The following is a 13,316-nucleotide window of genomic DNA, read 5'->3' as shown; positions in this document are numbered from 1 at the left end:
ATCTTATCTTATCATAGTCAGTTTTCTTTATATTTATCACCATTACAAGGTCCACTGCAGTGAATCAGGATTTTACCAGTATACTTCCCAATGTAACAGGAGGGGGTCGATGGCGACAACTCCCGGGCATGAAGTGGCCAGTACTTCGTCCCTTTATATATTCGATCATCTGGAAACTTATGTCAAATGGAACAAAACAATTTATTTACGCAAAATAACAAGTTTATATGAAAGTACTGTACAGCGCAGGAATGGTTTCTGTCATCGAGAGTAATAAGTCATTGATTTAATCCATCTATCAGTAAACCAACATCGTATAAATAGTGGGTAAAGGAGAGCTAACCCATAACGTCCTTTGAGTCCCCAGACTGAGACATGCATGGGATTGATCAATCTCGACGACGACTGGCTGGCTATACCGTCTTTGCACGGTCAGTACGGTCCGGAGGGGTTAGATTAAAGCAGATAACTTTCAAAGATGTAATTAAAAATATGCTGAAGAACTACTGAATAAATGAATATTCATCCTCATATATGTAATGTAACATAAAATTTGAATACCTTTGTAGTTAAATTATATATATATAGCTGGTTTGTATTTAAGCATGTCTCAATCAATTAAACATAATTTCCTAAAATGAAACTATTAAACGGAGACTATCAAAAAGTAAAATAACAAACATATCGGACCCGAGGAAAACGGCGGTTCCTAAACAAACCGAAAAAGTTCAAACACAACGCGATGGGTACAAACACTGGCATACTGTATTCCCGACTTGCTATACAGACATTGTCTTGTAGAAGTTTTATAACTAGCTAAACCTCTCAAATGTAATAACATATATTTAACAACAATGAAAATTATTCGTATTCAATTGTTTTCGGGACTAAGTTTTTAAAAAGTCCTATACTCGAATAGCAAGACAAAATTATTTATTTGTACTTCCCGCCATCAGAAATGTTTGTTTAAAACGGATTGCGCATACACATTTAGAAATCGAAAGTAGAAAAACTATTCTTGTAACGAATTATTCTTGAAACTTTATATTCTTGTAACGAACCTAACCCCTGAAGCAATGAGTGTAATAATCATTGTTTTTAAATATTTGTTTTTGTGCAATATGACTAAAACTTTGCAAAATATACAATGGAAATCCCCTTTACTATTTATAGGAACATTCTAGCACGCAGAACGGTTACGGTGCGGTAGCCATTTTATTTGGTGTAAATTGATATATTGTGTATTGTTTATATTTCTACGATTTAAGAATGTCATTTTTAAACCATACACAACCGTCTGGAAACCCAGTACCGCAAACGGAGGCACTTGTTGGACAAGCAAAGAATAAAGCAGGAGGTTTTTCGTATGAAGTTGACGATTTTACTCGCCTATTGAGATTTCTGATATTAGGGGCAGAAGGAGGAACCTATTACAGTTCCGAGAAAGAACTCAAACGAGAAAATGTTCAAAGTATAGACAGGTAAACTAATATAAGATTTAAAATATGTATACAATACAATAAAATTAGATTAGTGAATAAGAAATTGTATAGTGATTTTAAATTATAATACACAACTTTCTGTTTCAATATTATATATATTGACTGTTCTTCCAAAAGTTGTGTCGTGGTTTACATGCACTTGTTTCTAATAATTACTGACAATATGCATGGGAAGGTCGACTGTTCATATTCTGGGACTATTATAACAAATTTAGTCTCAGTACTATTTTATATGTATGGATATACATATCATATGTATAGTCGACTATGAGTGGCCGTTCATGTCATTTGCGTGATTATATACGCGTATATGATTTTATACGCGTAAATATACGCGTATATTGTGGTTTTCAACGCGTAAATTGTGGTTTTCAACGCGTATATTGTGGTTTTCAACGCGTATATTGTAGTTTTATACGCGTATATTGTTAAAATAAACACGTTTATACTAAAATCCAATTTATTTATCATATACGCGTTAATATACGCGTATGCAATCATTATATACGCGTTTATATACGCGTTAATTGCATAAATATACGCGTTACTATACGCGTATGAAATCATTATATACGCGTAAATAAACTTTCGTTTGTCTTTTTGTTTTAACCAATGAAAACTGCGTTTTAAACTAGTTTGTATATATATCACAATTGTCAGAATGAAGTGCGGTTCTTTCGACCAACATACGTAATTAATCTCAAGACTTTACACCGTCTTATTTAAATTTCATTTATATGAAAGTTTGTTGCCTATAATTAAAATAATAACTAACAGTGTTTTTGGAATATTTGCTTATACTATTAAAGCATGGGTCCCTTTTCAAAAGTCTCCCCAACTATTTCCTTGATTTAGCAAGGTATTCTTTGATTGTTTTGGTACGTTTATACGCTATGATAGGCACCTGGGTGAAGATTTCACTACATTGTTTGTCTTTTTGCAGATTGCTCATTTTTTTCTTATAACCTTACTTAGATTTTTGTGCCATTGGATTATGTTTAGTAAGGAGGGTGAGTGGAACATTCTTTGTCCTATCGGCCTTTAATAAGGTTGTTTTTTTCTGCTTGTAGTATTTCTAACGTTTCTAATAACATACTCTGTTTTATTTTTACAGTATCATCTTTCAATATAAACTTATCTTGTAAGTTAGTTAAATTTCTATCTAACTCCTTGGTGTCACTATTATTTCTAATATGACGTATAGATTCACTTGCAAACTGTAATACCTGTGAATGTGTGTTTTCGGATGTGCACTAGTGATTGGTAAATATTGATACGTTTCAGTTTTTTTAATATGTGATCTAACATCAAGGATTGCATTCTTATTGCCTATGATGTAACGTCTATGTACTCAAATATGAAAATTAATAACTAAGAAGAAACAGTTATCAATGCATTAGAATCAATTGACACACAAGAATATACTTTAAATATTCCCATCAAAAAAGTTTTAACGCCATCTGTTAAATTTATACTAAGAAACAATGAATTTGAATTTAATGGACAATTATACAAACAAATTATAGTGGTACATTTTCTCCGACATGCACAGATGGTGTCTTCAACATGGACGTCAAGTTGGTTACTTATTCCTTTTTTCGTTACTTATTCCCTATTCGTTACCTATTCCTTACTCATTCCCTATTCCCTATTCGTTACCTATTCGTTACTTATTCCTTATTCCCTATCCGTTACCTATTCGTTACGTATTCCCTATTCCCTGTTCGTTACTTTTTCGTTATTACCTATTCGTTACGAATTCCCTATTACCTGTTCGTTACTTTTTCGTTATTACCTATTCGTTGCCTATTCGTTACTTATCACTTATTCCTTATTCGTTACTTATTCGATTTTTGATATCATTCCCCTTTTTAATTGTGTACATTCTTATCTCTGGTTATAGTTCTAAATTTGTTGAGGTAAAATTACCTTTGAATGACCTCTTTATATGTGTTTGTGCTCAACCGATCCTGTTGCTTTATGTTCGATACTTATTTGTTTCTTATATTGTTTTTATACGCTCTACCTTTTAAATGTTTTATATTCGTATGTTTGAAGATCTGGTTCTCGGTTCCAAGAGGTAACATCACCTTTTACCGCTTGTATAAAAATGAAGATGTGGTATGATCGACAATGAGACAACTCCCCCACAACAGACCAAAATGACACAGAAATTAACAACCATAGGTCAGGATACGGTCTTCAACAATAAGCAAAGCCCATACCGCATGATCAGCTATAAAACATGTTAGCGGGGTGTACATGCACATCGTGTCGGAGCTTGACTAATACCTTGTTTATAACACGCGTATTATACGTTGCACCTTTTAGAAAATGATTTTCAATTGTGTTCTTGTCTCTGGCGGTAACTATGTGTTCTTAGAGATAGCATAACCCTATTACCGCGTATGTACCCGTTCCAGCGCTCGGTTAATAACCTGTTACTTATTCGTTCCTTATTCGCTTTTAATACGCGGGGTATATGTTGCACCTTGAAATAAATCGATTTTGAATTAGGTGCATGTCTCTGGTGGTAACTATGAGTTCTGAGAGATGAAATAACCCGATTTGCGCGTATGTACCCGTTCCAGCGCTCGGTTAATGCCCTGCATGTTACTTATTCGTTGGGAGACTTTTGAAAAGGGACCCATGCTTTAATAGTATAAGCAAATATTCCAGAAACACTGTTTGTTATTATTTTAATTATAGGCAACAAACTTTCATATAAATGAAATTTAAATAAAACGGTGTAAAGTCTTGAGATTAATTACGTATGTTGGTCGAACGAACCACACTTCATTACAATTGTGATATACAAACTAGTTTAAGAAAGCAGTTTTCATTGGTTAAAACAAAAAGACAAATGAATGTTTATTTACGCGTATATAATGATTTCATACGCGTATATTTATGCAATTAACGCGTATATAAACGCGTATATAATGATTGCATACGCGTATATTAACGCGTATATGATAAATAAATTGGATTTAAGTATAAACGTGTTTATTTTAACAATATACGCGTATAAAACTACAATATACGCGTTGAAAACCACAATATACGCGTTGAAAACCACAATGATTTACGCGTTGAAAACCACAATATACGCGTATATTTACGCGTATAAAATCATATACGCGTATATAATCACGCAAATGACATGAACGGCCACTCATAGTCGACCGTCTCATTGATATATTCAAGTACCTGTGTCATGGTTTCATGTGTTTCTATATCTATGTAAATCATTTACAAATATCTTCGAACATATGTTATTGAAAAGCATGATAAATGCAGGGTATCTTTATATTTCGTTTACAACATCTTTTGTATGTGGTCCTGTGTCAGTCACAGTATAATATATTTACACCATGAAGTCGTTAAACGATATTAGATACTGACTTTTGAAGCACAAGCACAAATCATTAGTTGCAAACTATGTATTTTGATTTACCTGGATATAACCAGATCCTACTGACATTTTAAGAATTTGTAGTACTTGTATGATTGCCAGTGAGGCAACTCTCCAGTCCACACAAAACCAAATGTCACAGAAATTAACAACAATAACTAATAAGTATAGGTCACTGATAATTCTTTTTATGCAGAATATATTTAAAGGGGCACTAGCTACGAAATATATAAAAAAATCTAATATATATATTTTTTTTTATCTCAACCATTAATGAAATTATGCAAATAGTGTCAGAGATAATTATGAGCAGACAGTATGGTTCAATTTTGTCAAAATAGGCTAAAAAAACATTGATTATGAATTATTCTCTTGCAAGTGAATAATTAGACTTCATTAAATCCGTATTCATGTGAATATTAATTTAACCCCTTAGCTTGAGATGGATTACACGTGAATTTTATGTGTAAAGTAATTAAAGGAAAATAATGTACATTGAAGTGAAACAAAGGTAAACTATTTGATGGAATCTTTTGCTCAAGGGGATTTAGAGATCATCTCTAAAAAGGCCAATAAAACGTAACTGTATAATTTTCGTCAAATTCTGCTTCAGGCTAGTGAATAATTCATCAGTGATGATCCTTATCTATTTTATCAAACTTTGACTAACTTTGAATATTGAACAAACTTGGCTGCTAATGATCGAAGTTGTTTGAAGCTTGAATGTTGTGTCCATACTCACATGGCACTTGCAAAGTTCAAATTTACTAAGAAGGTTTATTACCACAAAAGGAAGGTTGTGATTGATTTTTTGGATGATGGTACCAGCCGTATAGGAATTGAGGGTCAAAAAGTGGCCTAAAACAAGTATTTTTCTATAAGTATTTTGATTGCTCTTAAATTGTACCAAAATGTTAAATACCCCAAGTATATAGAGGGTTGGGATTCTTATATAATAAGGTGGTTTTGGGGCCAACAGTTTAGGAATCGATAACCATTTTTGTAGTTTCCGGAAAATTGCTTGTGTGTAAGTGTATGGATCTCTCTGACGTTGTACCACAAGGTCCCATATCACAAAGGGAAACTAGGATTATGTCTGAGCGTGATTTCCCCAAACATGTAGGAATAAGGGAAAAAAAAAATAATTCTAGTTTCCAGCCAATAACTTGTGGATCTCTCTGAAATTTTACTACTAAGGAAAGGATGGGATAGTCTTGGGGTAATTGCTCCAAGGGGGGGGGGGGGGGTCCAAAAGTTTGGGGGGATTCAATTTTTTAAAGAAATTCATTTATTTTCTTTTTTTAATTTTCAAATTTCAAATCTTTGAAAAGTTTCAAGAAGAAATCTTCAATTGTACAGTATTGCGCAATAGATGTGTTAGATCTTAATGATGTAATAAGGTGATGTTTTGGAATTCGTGTCAAATGTTCGGACTCCTTGGCGTTTTTTTCCGTACAATGCAAGGTAAAATATTTTGCCCATAACACCAATTTACTTTTTCATAGAAGTCTTTTAAAATAGCTCATGAAAGGTCATTTACCAAAATTTTAGAAGATTCTTAATTTTCTTTCTCTTGTTTTTCGAGACCCAAACAATACCAGGGGCGTAGCTAGGTATTCAGCCAGCTGTAGGCACCAATCGGCAGGGGGTCTGGGGGCCGCTTAAGGCCCCCAGTAGGTCCAGGACAGAGCCCTGGTAGGGGGTTCAGGGGGGCGAAGCCCCCCGACGGAAAACGGTTTTAAGCATTTTAGCTGTATAATTTTATGTTAAAAAATATTAAATTTACTGGTTATTTATTCATGATAATTACAATATACATGATGAAAAGTTCGAAGAATTATGAGTAATCTGACCACAGGCGCTTGGATCTATGATACATTTTTTTTTTTTTTTTTTTTTTTTATTAAAATTTTCAATTTTCTATATTTATAATACATATCTATCACTTCTGTGCATGTCTCACTTAGTATGGATAGTAAAATTTGGTATTTTCTCTGTGTCGTTTAAATCACTCGAAACTAGGTGAGACATGCACAGAAGTGATAGATACAATGTATGTATTATAAATATAGAAAATTGAAAATTTTAATAAAAAAAAAAAAAATTAAAAAAAAATGTATCATAGACCCAAGCGCCTGTGATCTGACTAGTGAATTAGGTAACGCAGTACAATCGGAAATATGGATAAAAAACTCACATTATGCACTGCCCAGCGTAGATCAGCGTATCCATTTAATGAAGCAGTACACCCTGTTTGGTATTTTCATAACTATTCCATTCTGATTGATATATATATACGTATAACTTAATTTATAGTAAATATTGTGACGATCCTTCATTAAAAAAATAGGAATCCACGTAAACACTAATATTTCTATATAATAAAACGATCCGTTTGGCTGGAAAATAATCATTAATTTTTTTTTTTATTCTTATAAACCTACACCCTAGCCACACAAACACAAACACACAGTTCTGTTCTGTTCATACCATCGTACTAGTATCCTCTACTGTAAAATCCCTACCGGGTTAGGAATTTGGACAATTTTTTTTTTACAATAAATACATACAACAGGGAGCTAGGTCCTGTAATAGGTCTGGAAATTTGAAAATGAGGGATTATTGGAAAAGAGCAGAAATTCTGCCTTTGAGTAGACCAACTACGAACTCCCCAAAGAGTGGCATTCTCTCTACAACTAGGCATCGGATTTAATGTCCCCATTTTGACCTAACGTGACTGCGTATTTATACATCCTGCACAGCCAAACGGACAACCAACATTGGCAAGTCGGGTAAGGCAAAATGGAAAGCTAGTTGAAAACTAACAACTATAATTAAAGTAAAACACTCATGCATGTGTCTAAGTTGAGGTTCATTCAAGTTTTTGTTGATAGAAGTGAAATGATCTGAACCAACTAAGTTCTAGTTTATAGATTCTATATAAGGTAAAAACATAATAACATTCATTTCTTTCCAACATTCCATTCACTAAGAACGAGAGACTAGTGTGCACTTGACATTCGATAATCAAAGAGTTTTGAGAACTTAACTGGCGTTCATCTACAGATAACGTTGTTTATCATTTTTTTATTTTTTTGGAAAAAAAAAAATATTTGTGAAAAATTATGTGTAGGCACGTGCCTAAAGTGCCTAACGGCAGCTACACCCCTGAATACCAATGCAAATATAAGGTAAAAGTCCGAGTCAGCCTTTTCCCGCCATATTTTGAATCTCAAATATCTCAAAAAGGAGGTCCATGACCTATCGATATTTTTAGCTTATTTCTATCCTTGAGGAATGCTCTACCAGCTTATAGTATCAATTTCAATTTCTTAATTTATTATTTTTTACCTTACCTCACCTTCACATCCTTAAGCTTTGAACACATTTATTTTGTATCAGGGACATGCAGAAACCTATATTATAGAGGGGGAAAAATGATCACAATCAAAAGTCAGTCAGTATCAAGCTTGAATATTGTATCCAAATTTGCCCCAACTGTTCAGGGTTCAACCTCTGCGTCGAATCAGGCTGCACTCAGCGAAGTATTTTATTTCTTTTGATCTTGGATTATTATACTTGTCCCAGTAAGGTAGTTTTGATTAATTGATTTCTGAAACAGATAAACTTACTTATTTCAGAGTTCACATATTTAAAATTAAGATCTTATATTTCAGGCTGATAATGACTGATCAGGGTGAAAAGGTTGTAGAGTGGATTCGTGACGTCAGCGTCAATGGCAGGGCTTGCAAACAGAATACCACTATCTACGCCTTATCAGTATGCGCAAGATCAAACGATTTGAAGACCAAAAATGCTGCATATCGTGCACTAAGTGACATTTGTCGCATTCCTACACATCTTTTTGAGTTCGTGAAATATTGCGAGAATGAAAGTGCAGGAAGCGGATGGGGAAGAGCCCATAGGGTAGCCATAGGGAAATGGTACAATAGTTACAAAGATAAGCCAAAGAAACTTGCATACCACGTTACAAAGTACCAAAGTCGACATTCTTGGAATCATAAAGATGTTCTTCGATTGGCGCACATCAAACCTGAAACAAACGCCATTGGCAAAGTCATTAAGTATATTATCAAAGGTCTAAATGAGGCAAAAACGGACCCAGTGCCGATGGCCGACAATGGAAACGTTCAAGAAGTTTTAGATTTCTTGGAAGGAGTGGAAAAAGCAAAGAAATGTCCCCGACAGGAAATTGAAAGCATGAAAGAGCTGATTGCGCTTCATGAGCTTGCAAGAGAACATGTACCAACTACCATGCTTGACTCTGTCGAAATTTGGAGCGTTTTGTTCCGACAGATGCCGATGACTGCAATGATCAGAAATCTAGGGAAAATGTCCAGCCTTCAGATGTTTCAATCGGATAATGAAGAGGGAAAGTTTAGAGAAGATTTGGTGATTGAAAAACTAGGTAGTGAAACTATATTGAAGAACGCGAAAATACATCCGTTTACAATAATGACAGCGTGGTATCAGTATCAAGCTGGGAGGGGAGATAAGGGAAAGTTGTCATGGCCAGTAAACGATAGAATTGTGAACGCTTTAGAGGGGGCTTTCTATAAAGCTTTCGAGTTTGTTGAACCAACAAACAAAAGGTATCTATTGGCTGTTGATGTTAGTGGATCTATGACGGCACCTGTTCATGGTTCCAGTCACATTACCTGTCGTGATGCCTCTGCTGCAATGATGTTACTGACCGCAAAAACGGAAAAGGCCTGCGATGTCCTTGCTTTTTCTGAAAATTTTACTAAACTAGACGTTTCAGCAACAGACACTATGAAGTCTGTCATTTATAAATGTTCGTCTTTACCATTCCAACGTACAGACTGTTCGCTTCCAATGCAGTATGCTTATAAGAACAAAAAACAGTATGATGTTTTCGTCGTGTACACAGATTCCGAAACTTTCTTTGGAAATATGCATCCATCGAAAGCTCTAGAAGAATACAGGAAATATTCGGGAATCCTAGACTCTCGTTTGATTGTCTGTGGAATGGCTACTAATGGGTTTAGTATTGCTGATCCGAGCGACAAGTTTATGATGGATGTTGTTGGATTCGACACAAATGCACCGAAAGCCATGGCCTCTTTCGTCAAAGGGGAGTTATAGAATACTTCGATCCATGAAAAACATGTTAAAAAAGATTTTTCATCGAGAATTTCGGACGTTTTGTTATACAATCATTATCATACTGTTTTACAATACTACTCATATTCTGACGTTTAAGTAAACTTTAAGTTTTAAATTGTCGAAGAAATTATTTGTACATATAACATTCATATTTTACTTACAAAGATAAGTTTCTCGAAAGGCCATATATTAATATAGAAATTCCGGTTACTTTTATACATACGTATATCTTTGTGTTACTTTGAACTGTTTTTTGTTATTTTTTTTAAGAAGAGGATGTTTTATTTAAAATTCGTTTGTTTGTATCGTTTATTAAGGATGTACACCTCTGAGGAGCCAAAAATTTCTAGAATTAAACTATTTTTCTTAACCTGATTTTTGGGTTTATAAGACTGTAACAAAATAATTGGTGAAGAGAAAATCATATGGTGGTGCACTTCTTTTTTTGCTACGGTCTTTTGAAAATGCCCAATTTTGATGATTTTCACATTTTTTATCGATTTTTACCTATTTTTGGGCTATTATCGTGAAAAATATCACAGTTCCACAATTAAACTTTTTTTCATACTTTCTATAAAGATGAAGTGGACCAATCTGAATAATTTTTACTTACAAAAACTATAGGTAGGTGTTAATATAAGAAAGTTTTATCATATTTTGACGTTTTTTTTAGTAAAATTTACCATGCTGTCAATTTTGTATTTTTGTGATTTTTCTCAGTTTTAAGAACAAAATGCATATTATTTCAACTTTTTTTGTCATAAATGATTGAAATAATACATATCTAAGAAATTAGAAAGACCAAAATGATATGGGATGAACATGATTCTTGTAAAATCATTTTTTGTATCCCTCACCTAGTTTCTCAAAATTGTGGCTAAAAATATTGACTTGATTGGTCGTAAAATTTGAAAACTGGATTACTCAAAAACCATTCATGGTACATGCACAATTTTTTCACAGATTCATGTTTGATTATAATATTTTTAAAATTCATTGATATTGTCCACTTCTATCACATGTTTTGGAAATAATTCAAGAACGAGATTTCAACGGGACTGAACGAGACTGAAAAGTCAGAAGAATACATCCTTAAGGAAAGTGCGATATATTCAAGAAATAATAAGCATGTTAAGAGGAGCTGTTAGTTTTTGCGATTGAATAGTTTTACATTATAAATGTCATTTTGGTGCCTTTTTAAAGCTTACTATGCTGTATGGGTTTCGCTCATTTTTGAAGAAAACTCTTCAAGCACAATGACCTATATCGGTCATTTAGTCTGGTGTAGAGTTGTCTTATTGATATGACAATCATATAACATCTTCTTTATTTTTATATTTACACACTGGTTACAGAAATGAAAACAACATATGTCAAGATTAAATTAGCATGTAGTAAAGTGATTTTCAAATTTCAACCGATCAAATACAAAATAGAATTCCATTAAATATCAGTTCAAATTAGTTTTTAAAAGAACAGAAGAAGTACAAATTGTTGGTCTTAATTTTGAATTATAGTATTTTTTAATGAAGTATGTATTTATGGTTTTCATCACGCCTCTTAGGAATTAAGAAAAGAATGTTTGTCATTCTATTTGAATGAATTCATAGAATTTGTAACTGCATTATATTATAACATTCTAATTAAAGACACCTTATTAAATTGTGTATTATTTTCAACAAATCAGTAAACATGATCACTAACATGCACATACATAACAAGTCGTGTTCAATATGCAAACAAATATGAGCGCTGATTAATACTACCAATACATGTAAGTACAGTATATATACATGTAGAAGAACAATCAGTTTAACACAAAATAAATTAAACAGCAAATACATAACTATACCACATGCAGTCAGAATGAAAGAGTATATTAAACCATGGAAGTATTATATTGACAAAATAATAGAATACTTCCATGATTAATAAACTCGGTTATGTTATAGCACAACTTGAGTTCTGTCAATCTATAATTTAAATGTACATCTCTAATTTCGTTATGCGCATACTTTTACTTACTCATGAGTTCCTATAGATTTAAATTTTAATTAGATTGACATGGTGGACGAATAAAAGCGTTTCAGACCATGTCTGCGAATTGGCCTTTCTAGTTTCATGTCTGAAGAAAAAGTCTGTCTAATTGAAAAGTGCATAGATTTTAGAATACCTCTCCCAATTTCCTCCCTGAACGATGCCAGTAAATAATAGCCGAGTTTGGAGAAGTTCTTACTTCAAGCCCAGAATAATGAACTAAGCTACCTTTTGACTGTAATAAGCAAGGCTGAGATTTTGTATTCAAATTTACGTGCATTGTGTTATTACTATACACTGCAAATATTTAAACGGAGTTAGCAATGTTTCGTTGGGAAATAACGGTTTATAGATACTCTTGTACTCGAAATCCCATGCAGCCCTTGTGTAAAAAATAATCTTGCAGCTTAAAAGGTTAGATAGTTTACTTGGAAGTTGTACAAGTCGTTTAACGAGTATTTATACGAGTCGTTTAACGAGTTGTTGAACTCGTTACGATGCAAGGTTTTTTTTTAATAAGAAATTTGGTTTTATTTTGAAATGAGGTTATTCTGTCGTCGTTAACTTTTACAAAAATCTTCACCTCTGAAACTACTGGGCCAAATTTAACGAAACTTGGCCACAATCATCATTAGGGTATCTAGTTTAAAAATTGTGTCCAATGACTCCGCCAACCTACCAAGATAGCCGCCATGGCTAAAAATAGAACATAGTGGTAAAATGCAATTTTTGGCTTATAACTCAAAAACCAAAGCATTTAGAGCAAATCGGACACGGGGTAAAATTGTTTATCAGGTCAAGATCTATCTGCCCTGAAATTTTCAGACGAATTGGACAATTAAGGAAATTTTGCTGTTTTTGGTTATTATCTTGAATATTATTATAGATAGAGATAAACTGTAAACAGCAAAAATGTTCAGCAAAATAAGATTTACAAATAAGTCAACAGGACCAAAATGGTCAGTTGACCCCTTTAGGAGTTATTGCCCTTTATAGTCAATGTTTAACCATTTTTCGTAAATCTAAGTTATCTTTTACAAAAATCTTCTCCTCTGAAACAACTTGGCCAAATTAAACCAAACTTGGCCACAATCATCATTGGGGTATCTAGTTTAAACAATGTGTCCAGTGACCCAGCCAACCAATCAAGATGGCTGCTATGGCTAAACACAGAACATATGGGCAAACTGCAGTTTTTGGCTTATAACTCAAAA

General features: G+C 33.4%; 1 protein-coding gene across 1 annotated transcript; it reads left to right on the top strand.

The window, feature by feature from the left end:
• The first annotated feature begins 1,160 nt into the window (after nt 1-1,160).
• LOC134685378 (RNA-binding protein RO60-like) lies at nt 1,161-11,727 on the top strand. Its single transcript, XM_063545091.1, has 2 exons — nt 1,161-1,481; nt 8,595-11,727. Exons 1-2 carry the CDS (start codon nt 1,270-1,272, stop codon nt 10,042-10,044), a joined length of 1,662 nt encoding a protein of 553 aa, XP_063401161.1. The 5' UTR covers nt 1,161-1,269; the 3' UTR covers nt 10,045-11,727.
• Nucleotides 11,728-13,316: the final 1,589 nt, after the last annotated feature.

The sequence above is a fragment of the Mytilus trossulus genome, chromosome 9 (assembly GCF_036588685.1).
Source record: "Mytilus trossulus isolate FHL-02 chromosome 9, PNRI_Mtr1.1.1.hap1, whole genome shotgun sequence".
NCBI classification, from domain to species: domain Eukaryota; kingdom Metazoa; phylum Mollusca; class Bivalvia; order Mytilida; family Mytilidae; genus Mytilus; species Mytilus trossulus.
Note: the sequence above shows the minus strand (reverse complement) of the source record. Positions and strands in the feature narration are given on the sequence as shown.